At 43.0% G+C, this 22,587-nt stretch overlaps 2 protein-coding genes across 4 annotated transcripts in view; one reads left to right on the forward strand and one right to left on the reverse strand.

Annotated features, from left to right (window-relative positions):
- abca2 (ATP-binding cassette, sub-family A (ABC1), member 2) overlaps positions 1 to 14,509 on the reverse strand; it is an 85,139-nt gene extending 70,630 nt beyond the window's left edge. For both annotated transcript variants that reach the window (XM_076270686.1, XM_076270685.1), the window contains exon 1: positions 14,088 to 14,509. In XM_076270686.1, coding sequence (XP_076126801.1) covers positions 14,088 to 14,153 — 66 coding nt within the window. In that variant the 5' untranslated portion in view covers positions 14,154 to 14,509. The remainder of the gene's footprint in view (positions 1 to 14,087) is intronic.
- A 5,272-nt stretch (positions 14,510 to 19,781) lies between these two features.
- On the forward strand, positions 19,782 to 21,891 carry LOC143106319 (alpha-(1,3)-fucosyltransferase 7). 2 transcript variants are annotated; one of them, XM_076270583.1, is made up of 2 exons: positions 19,782 to 20,120; positions 20,655 to 21,891. In XM_076270583.1, exons 1-2 carry the CDS (start codon positions 19,973 to 19,975, stop codon positions 21,722 to 21,724), a joined length of 1,218 nt encoding a protein of 405 aa, XP_076126698.1. In that variant the 5' UTR covers positions 19,782 to 19,972; the 3' UTR covers positions 21,725 to 21,891. The 2 variants fall into 2 exon arrangements, with proteins under 2 accessions (XP_076126698.1, XP_076126699.1); XM_076270584.1 differs by lacking the exon at positions 19,782 to 20,120 and having other exon boundaries at positions 20,155 to 21,891.
- The last annotated feature ends 696 nt before the right edge of the window (positions 21,892 to 22,587 follow it).

Below are 22,587 nucleotides of genomic sequence, written 5' to 3' on the forward strand. Positions count from 1 at the left end.
GAATATCAGTGGCAAAGCATCGCACACATGCTGGCCTAATCCATCTAACACAAGAATCACTGTAGTACAGTGTAGAACAAAAAAATAAGCCCCACTGCCAGATGTTAATTAGCCCACAAACAGATTGCAATTTGGCAAAAGAGATTGGGGAGGCACGACGAGTACGAGCAAACACCAGCCAGCTCCACAGCCAAGATCTGCAGGGATTGGAATAAGTGAAGTGTGCCACACAGTCCGGTCACCCTGGCACTCCGGATTGGCCGAGTCGTGTCACCACGACGGAAACATTCCGTCTCCGCCCGTGTAACAACGCCAAAGAATCCACGGTGCGCACGGAATAAGACTCTGGAGGTCATTTTGTTTGTGTCAAGAGAGGCATAAATCTGAATATCATTTTCATGTTCAAACAATAAGCAGCGCCCATGTGGAGTGAAGCAAATGTGGGAGGCGATGAGCTGGAATGAGACAACCTGATGGAGGGAGGCAGAAGAGTGGGATGAGGGCAGAGAGACACTGAACATATGACAAGGGGGTCTGTGGCCAGAAAAGGCCTGAGAGAGGACGGTGTGTGTGTGTGAGAGAGTGAGAGGGAGTGAGAGAGGGAGAGAGAGAGAGAGGAGGAGGGAGGGAGAGAGAGAGAGGGAAAGAGAAGGAGGGAGGGAGAGAGAGAGGGGGGGGGGCAGACTATGTGTGTTACATGGTTGATGCTCTTGGCTTTGAGCAAGTGAAAGTCAAATTGAAAACTTTTTCCACATCCTAAAAACCTAAAACCCATGGGGGATAAAGAGGTAAAAAAAGAGCCGTGTGAGGCCATCCGCACCTCTGTTTCCGTCAGCCTCCTCCTTATTAATGACCAGGCAGGTAGTCCAGGTGCTTAGCGTGACAGGTGTGTGCAGGAGGGAAAAAAAGAAACAAAAAAACATTTCCACCGTGGACAAAATGGCCGACCCCATGACGTGTCATTTCCTGTTAGTGCCATAGATAGCAGATAGTGTATTCCAGGTGACAGGTGTGTCATGAATAACACAGTAGTCTGTGTTAAGAAAGGCCTTACCTGTTTATCTTTCCTACCTCTGTGGCGAGGAGGGAGGGGAGGGGAGGGGAGGTCAACATGCCGCTCTAATGCATTCTCTACACTGGCCTTTATCTGATTAACCTACAGGGATTGTGGACATGTCCACACAAAATAACATGCAGGGTCCTTCATGCGTAATAGGCATAGACACTGATAAGACCAATGAATGATAAACTTATAAGTGGCAGAACAACACAGAGGGCATTGCTGTGAAGTTGTGTCAGCATGTTTGAGGTCTGTTTATTACACATGTTGAAATGTACAAATAGCCAATATAAATAATTAAAGCAAACTGGTATAGAAGTGATTGACAGTGTTAAACAGAGGGGAACAAGGAGGACATGTACCCTAAAACACTAAAGCCTAACACCACACACACACACACACGCCACCACCCACCCTGTCCAGTCTACTGCAGCACCTTCTCTGGGACACTGGGAAGGAAAGGGCTGTGCAATCACGACAGGTAAAGCCTAAAACCCCACTCAGCCACTCAGCACCCCCTCACCACCCCCCACCCCAAACACACACACACCACCACCACCTCCCTACCCTGACTAGTGCAGCACCTTAACTGGGACACTGAGGGGGGGAGGTAAAGCCAGCCAGGACAGACAGTCTGGGCTGTGTGGTGGACATGCCACTGACAGCTGCGGTCTCAGAAAGGACACGCCATCTAGTTTGTGTCACAGCTGGAAGTCTGGTGCTAATCCCCCAGTTATGTGAGCTGTGGTTATATATATAAAAAATACAAACTAAAAAAAAAATGAAAAAGAAAAACTCTCATTCTCTATCATCTCCTTGCTTATTCTCCCTCCTCCCTTATCCTTCTCTGTCCCTCCATCCTCCCTCCCTTTCTTATCCACCTTTTTTTCCACCTCGCTGTTTCGCTTCAGAGGGATTTTCTCCCTCACACACTCACACCGCTGCTCATCACTCGCTCGGCTTGTGCAAAGGCAGCCCGGGCTTTCTCTCTAATCACATCCCTTCGTTTCGCACTCTTCCACCCAGACGGTGCCATAATCCCTCCATCACTGCAGCCTCAGGAACCCCCCATCCCCACCCGCCAGGCACCGTCTCGAGGGCACCCCCTGCTAAAGATTTGACCTTGGCTCATTCTCTCCGTCCGATCAATTGGAGTGGGCCGCCTCTCTCTGAAGCAGCGCTCAGATTCTGCCTGGAGAGTCCTCCACCCTGGGGAAGGACACTGTCTAAGTAGCCAGACGGGGGGCAATGCAGTGGTTTGATGGGGGGAGAACAAATTGATGTGTCTATGATTTGCTTTGAGATGTTTACTGTATGTCAATGTGAATGCATGCATGAATAGGAAATGGGAAAAGCTTGTTTCATTTTGCCTCTTAAAATAAGATCGTACAGCCTCTCAGCTGGGATTATTATCACTGCATGGGCAGGACAGAGTCTATTTTGTGGGCTAAAAGAAAAGGTTGGAATTGAGTTGATGTGAAATTGCAAAATGGCCCTCCACAATTTGAGCGAATCACATAGTTTGCTGGAGGGAGGATCACTCTATAAAGACAAAATCCTGTTTAAAAAAAGGGGCTGCCTTTACCATGATTCATACATTCACTTATGCAGTAACTAGCAACCCAAACACAAATCCACTTGTTATATACTTTACACTGCACTATAACAAATATTCATCTAAAACATGAACTCAAACCAGATGGAACCAGTGGAATCAACATATTTTGAGAATTTCATCATTCCATTCATGACTCCTAGAGCACATGGATATAATGGCTATCGCTGGTGCTTTGCCATCTCCTCTTGACGTTTCTCTGATCATGTCAGAAAGCAGCTCATTGCCAGTGACAGTGCAGGATGGGAAGTGGCCTTCTTCTCTTGATGTCCTGGCCCAAGCCTCCTGAATAGGACTGCCTAATTAGTGAAATGGGATAGCACTGATCATGTTGAGCCAGCGAGCACAATCAAGTATTGCTGTGCCAGGCATTTTTCAAGTCTACAAGCCGCCGCAGGTGATTGATAAAGGACAGGCGCTTTTCTGTGTGAATGATTCTCTCTCTCTCTCTCTCTCTCTCTCTCTCTGTGTGTGCGTGTGTGAGTGTGTGGATGCTTCAACTTTCACATGTGCCAGTCGGTCTGAAACAGTGCAAGCTGGCCATCACGCTAAAAGTTTTGTCAAAGCAACACTATGCGACAATTTCACACGTTCTGAAAAAATGCATTTAGGAACCTTTGGTATCATCTTCAAATTCCTCTTGAATGTATATATGTTCATGTGATTGTCCGATAGAGACACCTGTGGCCCATGAGCCATTCAGGCCACACACAAGCCTGTCTGGTTATGTAGTCCAAGACGGAGCATCTTGGACTGTAAGAAGAGCTTTGACAGCATGACAACATACGGTTAAGAACAAAATTATTCATACCCCTGGCAAATATTGATTTATTGTTGATTTTATCTTGACCAATATTTCTTCTGACTGAAAATGACACTGTCACATCTCAAAAGGCTGCACAATAATGTTTTTGTTTTATAAAAAATGGCATGTCCAAAATTATTCATACCCTTTTTAAAAAATCCCTGTAAACATCTTTATTTGCCATCACAGCTCCAAATGGTTCATATAATACCTACCAAGCCTCTTCATGTCTCCACAATGATTACAGACTATAGAGGTTACACTAAGGACTACCTACACTAAGGACTCCTACTGCACTGTTGTGCCTTGAATGTTACCCCTCATTTAAGTCGCCTTGGACAAAAGCGTCAGCTAAATGAATACATGTCAGTTTATCAGTATCAACTCTACAGTTGGTGTTACGAGGCCTTGAAGGTAGTTAGCTTGTGAGCTTCCAACCCAAACTTCTTGCGGCTGATTTAAGTTTGGGCCCCTCTGCGAGCTTTATTATGGGTTTGACACGCACTGATTAATATGCACCTGAGTTCAATCCCAAGCGCCTTAAGCCCCACATCTTGAGCTTTAATCAGCCAAATTCATCCAGCAATGCCAGAGCTCCGCTGATTAAACAACTTTTTCATAATGACAGATTAGCAAAGAAAAAGCGCTGCCAGGTAGATGGAATATGGACATCCTGGGGAGGGCTTGGCATGCATTCCAATGGGGATATTTTACAAATGCTTTTAGCACAGCCTCCCATATGCCTATGCTTTGTTATTGATGTAGTTAAGGTATTGGTAGTATAAAAAGGCAGACAGGGTTGTCAGCATGTTGTAATTGTGCTGTCCCTTATGAAAAATATTCTTTAAATTTGAGTGTCAAAAGAAGTTCATATGCAGTATTTGCCTGTCACAAACTTTTGTCCCATAATTGTTATTTTTTGTAAGGGGTGGGATCAATAATGTTTACAATACACAAAGGACATTCTTTCTTCTAAACATGGAACAACCTTGGTTTTAGCACTGGCTGGAGATCAAATTGTAAGATCAGGGAAGGCGTAATGTTTGCTGATTTTGCTGAACTTTCACATTTGGCACTAAAATCTATCCTCTGGCAAAATGTCAACTGTTAATGTGGACAAAGGTCATCAAGGAGCAACACTACTTTCTTTCTTCTTCTTGCTTTTTAGCCACACCAACGACAATCTGATTGGAACAGTACTGCATGCTAGTCAAAGCTTACACAGTACAGTGGCATTACTGTAGCACGTTCAAACTATAAAATGTGCTTCAATAGGCTAAACACACAGAATATCAGCTACAGTATATAGCTACATATATGGATATGGATGGTTTGAAAGTACAACAGAAACCATTCACAAAGGTTTGAATACTCTCACTAGAGTGATGCTGTCTACTGTATAGACACAACAGAGTATAGAACATCTTTACAAACGTTCTCTCAGAAAATAAGAATACTCTCATCCTTTCTATATCTGTCTCTCTCTCCCTCCATCTATCCATCTTTCAACCAATTAAAATTATTTTCACAAGGACGTTATAAGAATGAAAAGAAAACACAGCTCGGTAGAGGGCATAGTGTGTGTATGTGTGGAGGCCGAAGTTTTAAGTGCTCTGATCACTCTTTCTCTTTCTCATCTCATAAAAATGAATGCCAGAACAAGGTCTTCAGCTTCATTTGTGGTAGCCTTCTGTACTCGTATGGGACTCAATGCACCTTAGTCTAGAAGGTTAAAAGTCTGTTTTATTTTTAATAGGTGGGTGAGACCCCTGAGGATGACTGAGGCACTGGCAGCACTAAAGAGATTCATCTGATCCCATCTGCTCTCTGACAAAACCTCTAGGAGAGGCTTCTTCTGTTTGATTAGCAAACAAGAGTTGCTTACTTACCAGCTGCGACATCCTAGACACAAGTATCCACACACACACACACACACACACACACACAGAATACACCTGAACGCTGAACACATATATGAAGACCGAAATCTTATGCCACTGTCCAATCTGGGACTTGCATGTTAAAGTTCAGTTTTGGAGGTGAGTTTCAATTCTGGCTAGATTAATATTTCATGTTTATCAAAGTTGTAAATATTTCATGATATGCTTTATACATGAGGACAAAATTAGCTGATTAATTTCCAGCATCAACTTGCATACTTATTACTGCTGAGGGAGCCAAGAAGAAGGAGGGAGACAGATAGAAATGAGTGAGAGAGAGAGGGAGAGAGAGAGAGTAGATGTGAAAAAGTGCAAATCATTGAGAGTAGATGTGAAAAAGTGCAAATCATTGAGAGTAGATGTGAAAAAGCAAATAATTGCGAGTGGGCCCAGACAGAAACCAAAACAGATTGACAGCGATAGAGGGAATTTAGCAACTCCAATCATTGGTGCTATTTTTTGCTTTCAAGCATGAAAACATACAGGGCAATGCTACGTACATCCCAATTAGTAAGACTTACTAAGAGCATTCTCTAGCGAAGAATACTATCCTGGTCTCAGATTCCCATCACTTTAGAGACCAAAACTGTCTCAAAAACTATCGCTGGCCACAAAGACAAGGAAAAATCACAAAAGAAACAGATGGAGAATTTAGAGATTAATAATTGAAAGAGACAGGGGGAGAGAATCGGCCAGTAAACGCAGGCAGGCAGGCAGGGCTGGGTGCGCGTGAGAGGGAGAGTGAACGACACGCCGAGCCGAAAAACATCAAAGGACTGAGAGGACGGGAGGGAGGGAGGGAGGGAGGAGGAGAGGAGCGTGAAAGAGAAGAGAACATGATGCACAAAAATGGAATATAAGAAAATGGAAAAAAAGAAGAATAGAATAGAATAGATAGAGGGGAAGGGGGGTGGAGGGATATGGGGAGTGCGGGTGTACAGCGCCAGGATAAAAGATGAGAGAGCAGGATGGAGAGACTGTGAGAGGATAAAAAAGAAGAAAGAGAAGAGAGAGCTGAGCTCACATTAGCTGAAGTAGTGCCGAGAGACCAGTCTGGCAGACACTGTACTACTTTGTTATAAAATGACTGGCTCACACATACAATACTTTTTCGAATGCCGTTATCATAGTTAACTTTAACGAAACAAAATAGCATTGATGTGGAACAGTGATATAACTTTTTTAAGCAATCCATTTCATCTGTGTCATGATATACAGAATCAATAGTCCCCTGTCAGCCAATCAGAAAATAGTATTTCTCCGGCGGATAAGTATAATTGGTTACTTTTCAAGTATCAAGTATCAAGTGGCCTTTCTATCCTCCTGGTATAGTATCCCATGATGAACTGTCATTGTCTTTCGTTATTCTCTGGCTTCATGGCTGTGTGTGTGTGTGTGTGTGTGTGTGTGTGTGTGTGTGTGTGTGTGTGTGTGTGTGTGTGTGTGTGTGTGTGTGTGTGTGCCTTTTTTTCTGGCCACAGATCTGTTGCAGCAAACAGGTGGCTCACACAGCAGGCCCGGGGAAAGAGCCATCACAGCAGGGATGTTCTGAAACAAAACCAGAAGGAAACACCCACCCTAGTTCACACACACATACACACACACACACACACATAACTGACCATCCAAAAACTGACCATGACTCCCAAACACACACACACACAAGTCACATGTACAGTCTTTGACAGGCCCGCACACACAGATGCCGCCCCCCCCTCCCCCACCCCCGATTCACAACCTCATTCTGGCCTGATTATGAATAGACGCAGTGGCCGATCCGATAAAACCATGACTCAGCTAAAAACACAACCTATTGCACAATATAACCACAACCACATACATGCATACAGTACACATAGGCCATTAATTACAACACAATTAGACATACAAATGTGTATTATGCTTACGACTATGAAATATTTAAATCTATGCAAGATAGGATATCTCACATATAATTAGTGGATTCAGCCAGGAAGTTTAGAGGAGACATATCACTAATGGGAAAATGAATGGGGCTCTGGGGAATTCGTAACACTAAACATCCCAGAGTTTTTTTAGCCCGATTTTGGGGGAGATATTTATACCGAACAATTTGAAGGATTCGCCTGACATACTTTTGATGTAAATATGACCCTTCTTATCTGGAGTTACTTGTGTCTCCCCATTCATTTGAATAGGAGCCTTATCTTGTTTGTTCAAAATAGCTGCCCCAAGGTGTTACCAAGATGGCCGCCGAGTGGCAAGGCTTGCCTGAAAGGACTTTGATTCAGCATTATATTTAGGCATCAGCAGATTAAGAGAAAACAAACAAAAAAAAAGGTTTCGCTTCTATTTTTGAGCGAGTCGAGTGAGGACAAAACCTGGTGAGGTGGGCTGTACCCCCTTGCCCCCCTCTTAAGGGAGTGGGTTTCTGCACTAGATCCCGTGGGACTGATTAAGATGCTAGTTAGGCCTCTCTGCCCAGCCCATCTCTTTTAGCCTTTAGAATTGTGGTGCAAGCATTAGCCGCTGGCTTTACGGCAGTCGCTTTACCAAAGTAATTAGCATCGCGGAGGGACCAGGCCTCCTTTGCAGCACTCAATTATGGCCAGGCTTCTGTGGTGACTGGTGTGTCAGGTCAAGGGGCCAGTCATGACTCTGCAGACTCCTCAGAGGTCCTTTGATCTCATCCCATCTCTTTGTTCCCGTCTGTCACCTGCCTGCCTCCCCCCCCCCCCCCCGACATCTCTTGATCTTGCCTTGGTTCACGGCTTTCACCTGCCCTTTCTGTTCGTTCCACGGCAGCTCTGCAATGTCATTTCTCTCACATTATCTTCCTTTTTCTTCTTCTTTATAGCTCTCTCTCTTCTCAGATCAAATCCCCGCTCCTCCCTCTCTCTCTATGTCACACATGTACACACACACTGAACATATACACACGTACACACACACACACACTGACACACACACACACACACACAAACACAAACACACACGGACACACACACACACACATAGGTACACGCACACACATACACTCTTTTTCTCTACAGTATACCACCAGGCTCAACTTTTGTTTTCCCTCGTGATCCCCTCCAGCTTTCCACCTTTTAAGAGTCCCTTTGTTCAGTTCTTCAGCATCTCTTGCTGACTTTGTTTCCCTGCACTGTGGTTATTCTTCTTTACCAACTCCCTCTTTCTCTTTCAGCACCTGCGGCATACCGCCTGCCTCCTCTCTTCTTTCTCTCTCCCTCTCTCTTTCTTCCTTTTATCAGCTCGATTCCTGTTCTGTCTCCTCCCATTACTCCCTCTTCCTCCAGCTCTCTGCTCCTGTGCTTGTTATGCTGCCGTGTAATGTAATTATCCAGCCCAATGTCTTTTCTCGCTCAGCTCCGAGAGATTCTGGAAGTTTCCATTTGCCCCCCCCCCCCCCCCCCCCAACACACACACCAGCACCACTCCCATGGCCACACCACACACACCACAATCTTTCTGCCAGACGGATGGACCACTGCGGTTCTTCGTTCAGTGCGTTCCTGGACTGGAGTGGACTCATCTCTCGCCCTCTCTCTCTCACACTCATGTATATTTCATGTGCTCTTTCTCCAGTGCTGTTTCCAGGAGTCAGGAGAAAGCTTTCAATAATTCACCGGGCTGACTGAGTCTCTGTGCAGCAGCACTGATGCCACGCGGCAGGCCAGGCTGGGCCTGAGGCTCTGAGTTCCGCTCTTCCCTGACCAGACCATACCCGTCCAGCACGCGGGGTGAGTGTTGTGGGCAAGCAGACAACAGTCAACAACACTGTCCAGCATGCCATATGCACCAGTGCCCCCAACCAACAGTGTCACTGGCTATTCACTACTATCGCAAATTTGAAATGTCATCAAATTAATTGCCCTCAAACACCCACACACATTATGTTTCATACACAAAAATTTTTTCCAATTTGTTATAACTGTCTTATTATCAAAATACACTGGGGAACTTGTTTTGACCAACATTAACGATGTCCAGTCGCAAACAGTGGCCTTTTTATTGCAGCCTGTCATGTGTCCCGAACCGCTTATTACATTTGATTTGAAGACACAACACATAAAGAACGCCATTCAAGTCTCTGCCCTTTACAGCTTGTCTTGGTCATTCATCAACCTAGAAAAGCCAGCAGCCAGCCTCTTAGACCACCACAATGGTCAAGACCCCGCTCTCTTAAGGCCATTCTACACTAGACACATAACAGATTATTTACTCAGGCCTAACGTGTAATGCTGTTGTGGCTGTTTACATTTTTAACATGCATCGCTTTGATGTGCAGTCTTGAAAATATGGTCTAACATTCACCTCATACCTTTCTCAAATCCTCAAAGGACCAATATACAGCCTTTAACGTTTAGTGGCCATAATTTCATTGTGGTTTGAATACAAACAAGTTTAAAGAGGTTTTAAATAGATAGTCATTTCTTTAAGGCAGAGTACTGAAATGGAGTCATTATGGAACAAGTAAAAATACACTTAGCCAGCAATGTGATTCCATTTAACCATCAGGCTAACAATCAGGCCAGCATGAAAACGAAAGAAGAAAAAGCACAGTTTCCAGTGTGAAGGCTCTGGAGGTGCTACTTCAAATGCTGTGATTTATTTATTTTATTGGTACGTCTGTTATGGGAGTTGCTGGGGGTTCACTGACAAAAACTGCTTACCCTGATCAAGTGCTGGCTGCAGTGCAGTTTATCTGATATCTTCGTTAGTGCTTTCAGCTCTATTTTGAGAGAGAGAGACAGAGAGAGAGAGAGAGAGAGAGAGAGAGAGAGAGAGAGAGGCTACTCTGTAGCTTTATGTAGGAACTAATGTGTTGGTGATTTAGGTGAACTATGAGGGATTTTATATTTAAGATTTTATGCAAAATTTTACACCAGTGTGCCTTGCAAATCTGGACAGCAATTTAACCTACAATCCATTTACAAATTAAGGGTGAACGTTTTGGAATAAATGCATTTATTTTATTCACTATATGCATTCATTTTATATTATTTTTCATTTTTATTCCCAAAATAGTAAATGTATGCAATATATTCTATCAGCGGTCTAAAAGCCCAGAGGGAACTGGACTCTCATTCAAAATGTCCAAACAAACAACAGACACTGGAGAAACTCCACGGCAGAAACTGGACGTGTTTCTCTGAGGTTATTTGAGGCCTGTAAAGAGTGCAGAGTAAAGGCTGGGTGTGATCAAGAAAGCACTTCTCATTCTTTTAATTGATGCAGCAGCAGATCCAATGCCCCTCCAGTGACATCGGCTGGTACGTGCTCACACACACACACACACACACACACACACACACACACACGCACACACACACCTGGATGGGCCCCAGTCAAAGGGTTAAGCAAAGCATAAAACCCCAAATGAGCCACTAATCTGCAATAATGTTTTCAGTTTCACAAAACATACCATCACAATACTTGAGTATATCTTTATTTCCTTACAACCTTATTAATTCATTCAGCTGCTGGCTCCTGTCTCTGCAGCCAGCCATTCTGCCTTTGTGTCCCTGCTGTCCTTGATTTCTTTTTATGTCTATCTTTATCTGTCTATCTGTCAATTTTTCACAGTCCCCCTCTCTCTCCCTCTCTCACTCTCTCTCTCTGTGTGTCTCCATCTGAGTAAGTCAGTGAGCGACTGGTGGAACTAGGTCAGCCGGTGCTGCTCTTAGCAGTAAGGTAATCGCAGAGAGCTCCACCGAGTGCCAGGGATGCAGCGCAACGTTGCTGCCTTCTCTTTCATCGCTCGCTTCTCCCGCTCTCTCTCTCCCAGGACTTTACACAGAGGGAGGAAGAAGGCGAGAGGAAGAAAAAGAGACGAAATAGAGAGAAAGAGAGAGAAAGAGAGAGAGAGAGAGAGAGAGAAAGAGAGAGACATGAAAGGAGAAATACATCTGATGATGACAAAACATCTCCAACCTCGTGGTTTGGACATGAGACGGCACAGTGGGGTAAGACAAAAGGATCTTCCTCGACATGACAGAAGCTACAAGACAAGAGAGTGAAAACAAAAGGCCCTCCTCTCCTCGAATCTGTGTCAACGCTCGGTCAAACAGGGCTACGGTCTAACGCAGTGCTGCTGCTGCCGCCAATGTTACTGCTACTGCTGTTCCCACAGACATCTACAGCAACTCTACTCCATTTGAAAAGCAACCCAGTCAAACAAGATAACACATCGAATGTGAGCGGGACTCAATTTATTTATTTTTTATTGCTGAGATGACTGTTGCATTTAAAAGCCCGTACTCTGTGCCACTTGTCTGTCGTTGCCATCCCAACGGTTGCATTTCCTGGCACTGTTGGCAGGTAAAAACTGTGCCACCACTGGCTGGGTACATAACGCGTTTCCACTCCCCTCCTCTCCCCGCACGTCTTCTGCCACAGCAGCAGCAGCACATCAAACAGCAGATTACACCAGATTAATCATTAACTCATGGCAGTTGAGCATCACAAGAAACAAGGATCACTGACTGCTGCCTTTCCTGCTTTCTCCACCTGTGTTTTTGACCCGGTTTCCAAGGGGCGGTTAAAACTCTCAAAAAGAGAGCGTTTCTTCCCACGCATGTGGTTGCATGAATAAATTGCGAGATGAATATGAGGTGCTTCACTAAGCATAAGCACAACACTACCTGTAGGACTTCTGTGCTTAGAATTCTGAACGTGCATCAGTCATGCAAATAAATACAATGCAAGGGAAGTCAACAGACTAAGACGAAACTGAACCACAAAAACAAACAGGTGAAGGACGCACAGGATATAGTAGACACACAAACAACGGCAAATTCTACTGGTGTTTCAAGGCTGCATAAAAGAACTATAAAGTTCTCTCTCACATTCTCACTGCTGGCAACTGCTGACTAACCAATTCCCAGATCCATCAATCTGCAAGACTACAGGTATTGGCTAGCTTGAAGTAGGCCCCATGATAAACCTACACAGTGACGTGGATGTTGCTATTATTACAGTGGCAATCCTGCCCCCTGGGAGCCTGACGTCTGTATTGAGTGGGATCTATAAATGTTACTGTTGCTAAAAATAGACCATGAAAAATGGGTCCTGCCATATATACCTACAGTAATACCATCCAAGGGAAATACAAGCCACAGGTTAAAACTTACCTTCAAAGCAGAGTCTAGATCTGCTGCCTAACGCTCATTTGTGCAGACTCTCTAAACGTGCAGTCCACCAGCCTAGTTTGCAAAATTGTGTTTTAGCAGTTGGAAAAAGCTGTAATCCAAAACAATATTTGTCAGTTTCAGAGAACTGCTTCGACTAATGGCCTTCTGGCTGTCCATTCTGTATGCGCACTCAGAAAAAGAAGCTTGGGTGTTTACACAATCTTGACTAGCTGTATATTGACTAACTGAAACAAACAACAAGGTTTGTGACTGAGCCATGCACATTTCCTGCTCATCAACACATTGCCACAGAAGCCCCGAAAGGATGGGTGTTTTTTTACTTGGTTTTTGAGCCAAAATATTAACAACCTTTCATCAGAATCACAGAGGTCACCTTTAATGAAGCCCCATATCAATAATAGATGTCCAGAAGACATCCTATGTGATAACCTTTTATTATAATTTGATAGCCTGGATTTATCCTATAGCCTAATTATAATTGTAAATGTGCACTGCAGGTACATGTATTTCAAATTCAAAGGGAATAGATCCCAATAACTGGGGAACTAAGATAAAGATAAATGCCATTAACTGAGAGTTAAAATCCCTGACATCTCTCAAAATCATCTTTTTAAAATAATAAAATAGAGGAATACATTTTATTTCAGCAATCCCCAACCAAATTATGCCAAGCATTGTTGAAACAGAGGTAAGCCTACAACTGGTGAACTGGTTCACCTTAACTTATGTGTGCAAAATGAATACTCTGTTAGAAACAAGGCTGCCATCCTGGCTAAGCCCTTATTTGTGACAGCACTGTGAAATGCAGCCCCTTCCCTTTCCGCTCCCTTCCCGTGCTTCGTCTCTGGGATGAGAATGAGTCAGGGATCCCAGTCGGGGATTCTAATCCAAAAGCCCCTCTGGAAGCTTGACTGACAGGAGACAACAGAGCACCCCCGTCACTGCCTTCTCAATGAGTCTCCTTGCAGCTTACTGATACTCATGCAAAACAACTCCGGTATGACCTTATCATTATTATCATGGCGAGTAAGTTTGTGTATATACAATTATAGTAAAGATAATAGTAAACGTTAATTGTTTGGGGGGGGGGGGGGCTTCAATGTGATGTAGTCTGACATCAATGTGCCATTCATTCTGCATGAAGGAAGGGGTATGCAACCTGTTTTCCACCATCACGTGTAAGCGCAAAACAAGTGATGCTGGTCTAAAGCACTTAATACCAACTGAATACAGTTTGATTTTAATTAACCATACAACAAATTATTAGAATAGAAAGATATGGCAAGAAAAAAACGAATTATTTTCATTTCACAGTTCTCTCAGAAATAGATGTAGCGTATAGCCGTTGGGCAACAGTCGAACTAAGACACCGCGACGCCCGTCGGCTCTATCGCTACCATTCACCTGGGGAATAGCTATAATGTCAAGGCCCTTAACCGAAAGTCGTTAACCTTATTCTAAATAACATCTTAGAACTGTAGTGTAATGAGAGAGACGTATTTCAACTTACCGGTCCCCTTCGCTTTAAAGACACATTCTTCCATAACAGAAGATGAAGCTGGTGAAGGAATCCCATTGCGGCAACTTAACCAATCGCTCCGGGGTTGATTCAAAGCAGGGTATCAGGCATCACAGTGATGTTTTGTTTTGACAATGCCGTAACGCTACGAACCATGTTTGGCCTTCAGCAGTGAAATAATTACATTGTGAACCCGAGGGCTTCCGTGAGAAAAATCGCCTCATGTGACTACCTAGCGTCCTGCTGTGTTGTCTACGAAGTGGACTGCTCTAAGGATGCCTCGGCTGACTACTGTTGATGATATCGTGTGTGTGCGACAAGCCAAGCTGTCATCGCACGGCAACACCGTTATCCAAAAGATACAGCTGTGCGCTCTGCCTTGGAATTAGCTGGATGGAAACCCACCGGATAGATTTCACAGTGCCGTGCAGTGTTGTGGGCGGAGACAGCGCTGCCACTTCTGACTAGCATGTTACCACTGTTCTGCCAGTGGGTTTAATAGTAATCAATTCCATAACGGCGTTACATTATCACAAAATACCCGATTCCAAAGCTATTGCAAGTACCAAATGCATTTCTTAGTCCTTAACAAACAACGTGGTGCCATGCTTCTAGGATAGACGATACTCACAACGCTACGTAACAGATATAGAACCTCACTAAAGGGCCCTGTTTTAAAAAGAAAGTAGCCTACTTTACTGTGGTTTTGCTATATGAAGTCACTGTATCCCCTCTGTAAGTCTGTAATTGAAAGAAAAAACAGATAGGCTATAGATAAAGAAAGTGGATGTATAGTTTGCTGAGAGATGTTTTGCTTTAGGATGTAGGCTAAGGTCTTATACTCAACTGTAAGTCTGTGATGAATGGCAGGAAATTAGGACTGCAGTATGCATTGAAGAAATGAAGTGTTCAGACACACAATATTGTTGACCTGTAACATGTCATTTCCCACCCTGACTTTTTTATATAGTTGGTTATGTGATTCATCTTCTTGTAAGCTGAGGCAGTCTAATGGATTGCACGGGCCAGATGTTGTGGGGTTATTTGTGGAGATTTTTAGAACTTTAAGCGACACTAAGCTGGCAGGATTGTGATGTACCATCACTGTTACTGCAATGTTGAACTTGTGAATATATGAACCCAGGCCCAGTTTTTCAACTCATATAAGGGCAGTGTCAGGTCTAGCTAATATGACACTATAGCATCACTTCAGTGTTCTGCTGTAGAGCTACCTCTGAACTGGAACATCTCAGGAATTCCTAAAACCTTGTTGGGGTCCCTACACACTTATTAGGCCTACATGTTAAGGTGGAGAATGTATCATAATCACCTTCTTATAAGTGTGCTTTCTCAACCGTCTTTTGTAGGCTAATCATGCATTAAAAATCCATAGAAACACCTTAATTGTATTACGAGCGAATAATAATGTGATTCAGAGTTGAGTGAAAGTCTGAAGGTGTTGAATAACTGCAGAAGATACCTGACATACCTGACAGACATGTGTGACAGCGAACAGTCAATATTGCATTGTGTTTTGTTAGAGGATTACTCCCCACGCCATGTGAATGAACACGTGGGGAGAATATGTACATTTGCCCTTCAGAAATAAATAGGGGCATTGTATTGCCACTGCAGTCTGAGCAGTGTTTAAGACAAAATTACTTTACAATGAAATGTAATACTGAACCTATACTCACAATGTAAACACTGTAAAATGATGAATTGCAATTGTCTACTACCCTCTTGTGGCCAACGCAGAGAGCTACATTTTGTAGCATTAGTGGCAACCTGTAGCAACAAGAATCCCCCCAATGGTGGTTTCTAGTGGTTACAAAGAGAAAGACCATGGTGCCCCAATAGGAACTTGCAGGAGGTCCTTGTCCACCAGGGTGTGTTTCCCAAAAGCATAGTTGCTAACCTGTTGGTTGGCAATGGGAAATTGCATTACAACCAACAAAGTTGCTAACATAGTTAGCAAATATGCTTTTGGGAAACGCGCCCCAGGATGTCTGAAGGCCTGTTTGGGTCTAGATGCTTAGTGGTCACCAGCTTCGCTTTGGTCAAAGTGAGTTCTGTGACTCAAAATACCACATAATAAGGAGAGAGATCTCTGTAAGGGAGGCTTGGGCCTGGAGATCCGCTGGACATTTACATTTAGCTTTTACGCTTTTATCCAAAGAGACTTATGTCAATTATTTAACAAGGGCCACTGTCCTCCGAGCAACTCGGAGCTAATACTACGAGTTGTCCAAAGGGGGTCATCCCTATGTTCCCTGGGTCCTATGTTCCCCGCTTGGGGTTAGGGTTAGGGTTAGGCTCCTATGTTCCCCAGTCCCATACAAAGCGGGGAACATAGGACCCGGGGAACATAGGTACGCTCCCGTCCAAAGGTTTCTTACGAATAGTAAGATAACCGAAAAACAAGAATTAAACGCAAAATGAGTCATCTGACAAGAATTTGTCTCGTACAAATCAAAGGACGCCACACAATGGGAAGATGTGTGCTGTCAGTAAGCACCCTGCAGTCCAGGCCCTTGCTGGTGATCCTTAGAATAGTGTTCCCCAGTGTCCTAGCTGAATTCCCATCCTGGTTCATTCCAGGTTGGCTGATTGATTCCCTCACTCTCCACTCAAACTGGTGTGTGGTGAAAAATGGCTGCTATGCACCTAGGTGGGTAATTCTTGACAGTGGTTGAGGTGATTGGTAGTGGTTGAGAGGAGGTTCCGCCTCTTCATTGCAAAGGGCTTCAGGTGCCTAGATAAAGCACTATATGTGTAATGTGATGTGATTGTTGTTGAGAGAGCTGGGCATGGAGACCTCTAGGCAGTGGAGCTCAGACTCTGCAAATGAGTGTTATCCGAACAGCATATTCCTTAGGCTAATTTAAATGCGATAAGACCTGCTAAGAGTGCGGCCGAAGTCCTGTTCGCCCTATAAACAGATTATGTGCCATCAAAATTACTTTGGAAACATTATTTTAAGGGGGGAGGCACTCTGTAGGAGGCCTTTAAATTTAGGAGTTTAAATAAAAGTCAGATTTTATTTACTTTTTAGACTCCTGAATTTCCTAGTTCCTAAGTTCCTAGTTGTGCACCCCTTCAGGCTTGCCTTCACTGTTACACAGAATTAGGCCTATATAAAGATAAACTGCTGTATGAGTGAATTCTGTTTTGGGCATGGTCATTATTGAGAAACAACATGTACTGCAATATGTATTTTATCATGGCCTCTGTATTGTGAGGATGCCATCACCCAGCCCTCCAGTATAATGGCCAAATATTCAAAAAGAAGAAGATGAAGAAGAAGAAGAAGAAGGCTTATTATAATTATAGCGCTTTTCTAGACACTCAAAGATGCTTTACCATTTTTACATAGGTACAACCAAACAGACTAGGTACAACCTTCAAACCCTTAGCTGGAATACAAGGTAGGCTATGTAATATTTATGGTGTTCAATTTTGACACCCCCCCCCCCCCTCTCTCACCTTAGTCCATTTGTCATTCACAACTAGGCTACAGCTTTGCATTTCCAAGAGACACATTAGTCTTGTCTCTAGTGTCGTCAGTCTGTTTGTCTTTTCTACACCGTCTCTCTTTCTTTCCCTCATTAGGGTCAATGATCTCGCTGATCATGCCACATTCAAAGATGAGCTCCAGACTATGGAGGATTTCATTGGAGATGACCAAGGAAACACAACGGAGATGAGCAAGGACAAATACAAGTAGATACACACAGGAACATACACCCTAAAGGAGAGAGGGGGGGGGGGGTATTCCCTGCATTATTATGTCAAAGCAATAAAGTACTTCACAGATTTCTACTGTCTTTTGCCAACACAGGGTGAAGTATGGGGATATTCTGTGTAACGTCTGATAGGTTTTGGTATTTGGTAATAGAAGGTGTATAACATCACCTTCACTATTGGCTAAAATCATCTGCATCTGACAATCTTCGGCTGGTGCAAGTGCTGCCAATAGCACACTTGAGCTGTGGGATCTGGATAGCAAGCAGCAGGTTCTGCCACATGAAAGTGCATGGGTGGGGCAGTGACAGTTCCACTATTACATGCAGCACCACAAGTACAGGCGGTGGCCAATGTATTCAGGGTGTGTGGGTGTGTGTGTGGGGGGGGTGATGGTGGGGCGTGGCGGGGGTGGAGGATGGGTAGGCAGATGCATCTCATGGAACATAAGTCTTGTGACCCACACCCCTGGTCTAGAGCTCCAGCACCGTTTCTGGGAACCTAAGTGATTCATCTCGAAAGCTTAGCATGGCCGTGCTATACACGTATGTGCTGGTACTCTGCATAACCGCACCATATGTTTAACTGACCAGCATGAAAAAGGCAAGGCTGTCAAAGCAGTTTGCAATAGGTGTGAGCTTGAGAGCTAAGATGCTAACTAGAAGGTGTCACCAAATGAATGCTAGATAGTTCAAAGACATTTCTGTGTACCCACATGATAAATAGGCTATGTACTGTAAGCACCTAATAAGTGAGATCATTTTCTGCCCATATACTGACTTTCATTTCAGTAGAAGGCAACTTTTGCATTTGAAGAAGTAGTCCACTCTTGAAACCACAGCAGATAAAAAAGGCATGCATTTTACATGTAATTAAAAGTATTCTGTGTTGACCCTGGACGCTGTTCAGTTACCCTCTTGGACATTTTGTTTGCAAAAGTCATAGTTTCTGCCCTCTCTCTCCTCGGTATTGCCAACATGAGTGGTGTTGAAATGTCTTGATGTTTCCTGTCAGTTTTCAACTTCCTCTTGTTAAAAAATAAATGCACACCTTGTATTTACTCCTGATGCAATGAATAGTTTGCATTAAGAGGTTATTTTAACAATTCTAGTGGAAACATATTTGCAGAATCTGAACAACTAACCATGAAAAAGAGGAAGTTGAAAAAAAGATCAAAGAGAAGACATTGGTTTTGGTTCATCAGCACAAAAAACAGTAGAATGTATTCCAATGATGAAAGGTTACAAATACTATAAGCCTTCATGGATTAATTTTATATTCACAATACCCCAGTGGATCTTATTTCAGTTCATAAATGATTCAAAAAGCACTGACGTCAAAGTCTGAAGTGAAGTGATTGTTACTATATACATTATATGACAAAAACAGTCATTGTGACTATGCATTATATGACGAAGATAAATGTGGCCTATAATGTTGTTTATGTACAACTGTACAATGTACAATTTATGTCAAACTGAATACGAAATGAAATCAATACATTTAAGAAATGCTAGATTGGGAGTGGATATAAAACTACAGTTTTTTTTTTTTTTTTTTTTTTTGGGGGGGGGGGGGGGGGGGTTGGTGGACAAGACAATTTTATGTCCTGTAACCATCGGTCTTACATGAGGAAATATAAATGGATATGAGACCCATCAAAAGTTTTCTAAATCACAATATCTGCTTAACTTGCTTAATGTCACCATATGCTTTCAAGACCAGCAAATGTGCAATACTTGCTTGAGTTTGCCTCAGTTTTTTTCAGTTTTCAAAATGACAGTGCCAACTTCACTACGGATATTACGCTGCCTCACACCAGTGTTTCATGGGCAGGGCAAAAGACATTCACTGGCTTAGCTTTTTAATTTTCTTGTAAGTAGTCTCTTGTAAATAGTAATCTCTCTCTCTCTCTTTCTCTCTCTCTGTCTCTTTCTAGTATGTCTGTTATGTTTACAGTTTTACATACATTTTCTATTTATGTAATTATCTTTAAGGCTGCAAAAATATGACGAAGAAAGAAGAAAGATGACGAGATGGTTAAATGTTTTCATATGTATAATATAATTCTTGGATGTGCAAGTATAATACTATTCTTGAATGCGCAGGTATAATATTATACTAGAATCAGAATGATAGTGTGTTCATGTTTGGCAGTGTGTGTGTGTGTGTGTGTGTGTGTGTGTGTGTGTGTGTGTGTGTGTGTGTGTGTGTGTGTGTGTCACACAACAGACAGACCTTTTCAAGGAAACCGGGAGTCCAGCTTTCCTCTGCAGATGGGTGAGTTTTGAAAGAGATACATTTAGACAACCCCAGCAAGAATGTGTAGGATTAATGTCAGTCAGATAACTTAGCTATCTCCACTTACGATTTTTAGAAGGTAATAACTGTGTTTTATCTGAAATGTACAGATACTATCTAAAATGATTATCACAGGGTAATTATACTTGTTAGTGAGATTTCAGAGCCTGTAAAGTAAAGACTTCAAAATGTTTGTATGGCATCTCAGAGAACTTTCTCTTTCTATGGTAATAAATCTTGGAGGAAATTTTACAATATATTGTATAACACACAATCCCTGAAGTGGTTGCAATAGTAGTCAGTATGGTTAATTTGGCTCTAATTTTTATGTCGGAATGAACCAAATTTAAATCTATGTGGGTCAGAAGGCAGTTATTTGGCTATTTATTGGCAAGTTATATTAAACATTTGATGCAAATTTGTCAAACTTATTTCTGCTTAGATTTCTGCAAGATGAACAAACTTGTGGCGGGAAACTGGCATGTCACAGGATTTTTTTTTTTTTTTTAACAGATTGTGGTTTTGGGCGATGGCTGTCTTTTCTCACAATGAAACCGAGAAAAGCTTACAGGCTGTGGTTGGCATTTGCCCTCATCTTCCTTAGCATATATATACGGCTACAGCCAATTTCTGTGAAGCTTAAGCTGACAGGAAACAGCCATGGTTGGCATGGGAACATATCTATCCTGCTGTGGCATTGGCCCTTCAACATCTCCTACCCGTTGGAGGGCAACGTCTGCCTCAACAAGTACGGAATCCCTCGGTGCCTACTCACAGCCAACCGCTCGCAATTCAGCCAGGCAGATGTTGTAGTTTTTCATCATCACGAGCTGAAATACGCCCGTCAGAAACTTCCACTGCACCTGCGCCGCCCGTGGGGCCAGAAGTGGGTGTGGTTGTCGCTAGAACCTCCGGCAGTGAACCAAAACGTTAGTGGGTACAATCATCTGTTCAATTGGACCATGACCTATCGACGGGATGCGGATATCTTCTTGCCCTATGGTTCGATGATTCAAAAAAGGACAAACGAAACCTTCCACATCCCAGAGAAGAGCTCGTGTCTTGCCTGTTGGGTGGTCAGCAACTACAAGAATGAACACAATAGATCCAAGGTGTACCATCAACTGCATAAGCACATTCCCATTGCACGCTATGGCAAGGCAAACAGAAGGCCTTTGGGTAAAGAGCATCTGCTGCCTATCATTGGCCGCTGTCATTTTTACCTGGCCTTTGAGAACTCCAACGCCAAAGACTACATCACAGAGAAGCTGTGGAGGAACGCCTTCCAGGCAGGAACAGTCCCCGTGGTTTTGGGACCACCTCGGTCTAACTACGAGGAGTTTGTGCCCCCTGATTCTTTCATCCATGTTGATGACTTCAAAAGAATTAGCGAGCTGGCATCCAAACTCAAGAAGCTGGCTAGCAACAGGACCCAGTATGAATTGTACTTCAAGTGGCATAAAGATCATGCAGTCCACATCTTCTCAGACTGGAGAGAAAGGCTCTGTCAAATCTGTAAAAAGTACAATGAGCTCCCCTCACTCAATGTCCACCATGACTTACAAGGTTGGGCAATGAGATGATTTGAATTAAATCAATGACTTATTTGCACACACCACTGTGGAGTGGCAAACAAGGGTTTCACATGGAATACATAGAGATAGATTGATCACATAAAGATATAGGTTTCATTTGTCAATTTGACTTAATAAATGTCTAGAATACTATTGAAAATCTATACATTACTGTACACTACGTTTTCATGTGTAATCATTAAATCATTAATGCTGCCAGGAAATGCTGGGCAAAGCAGTATTGAAATGTGGAACTTTAAGTAGAAAATATAGAAAACAAGAATCATTATTTAGGGAAATGTATTACTCAATTAACAACTAATGAAACCCTTATTTACATTGTCACCAAACCTTGTTTGTGTACAGAATAGTTTGTTACAGGTAAACCTCTGTAACATCATGGGCTCTATCTTGGCGATCAGAAACGGATAGTCAGAGGCGAAGCATTAAAAGCGTGGCCAGTCCATTTCACTAATTTAATGGCGCGATTATGTGATCAAACGTTGGGCACTTGGCGCAAAAAGGTTGTTCTTATGTTTCTTAATCAGTCATGGGTGTGTTTTGGACGTAACATCCTTTAAACCAATGAGAATGACATCTGTCATTCCCTTTAACAGCAAGCAGCGCAACTTCAAACAGCGCATCAGTATTTTGATAGTCAGCGGCACATTTGAAGGAATCTGCTTGCAAGCGACACCGGAACAGGTATTCCACTAAACTATGCGTTACTAAAACCTGTTTGTGACTAACAGAGTATAGCCTACACGCATCTGTACTCGTCTATTACTTGAACTCATACTGTAGGCAAAGTGAAACTAACTTCACCGTGGTCTCATAGTCAACGACAAAAGTTCTATAGTCATTATTTTCAC

This window comes from Alosa pseudoharengus, unplaced genomic scaffold (genome assembly GCF_046254945.1).
Source record: "Alosa pseudoharengus isolate Yale_2024_CS ecotype anadromous, Long Island Sound unplaced genomic scaffold, YU_APseudo_1.1 YU_APseudo_1.1_scf_6, whole genome shotgun sequence".
In the NCBI taxonomy this organism is placed as follows: domain Eukaryota; kingdom Metazoa; phylum Chordata; class Actinopteri; order Clupeiformes; family Clupeidae; genus Alosa; species Alosa pseudoharengus.

Coding starts and splice junctions, on each gene's coding strand:
- LOC143106319 (XM_076270583.1), top strand. CDS start 19,973: ATGATAGTGTGTTCATGTTTGGCAGTGTGTGTGTGTGTGTGTGTGTGT. Junction 20,121..20,654: donor CAGCTTTCCTCTGCAGATGG/GTGAGTTTTGAA, acceptor TTTTTTTAACAG/ATTGTGGTTTTGGGCGATGG.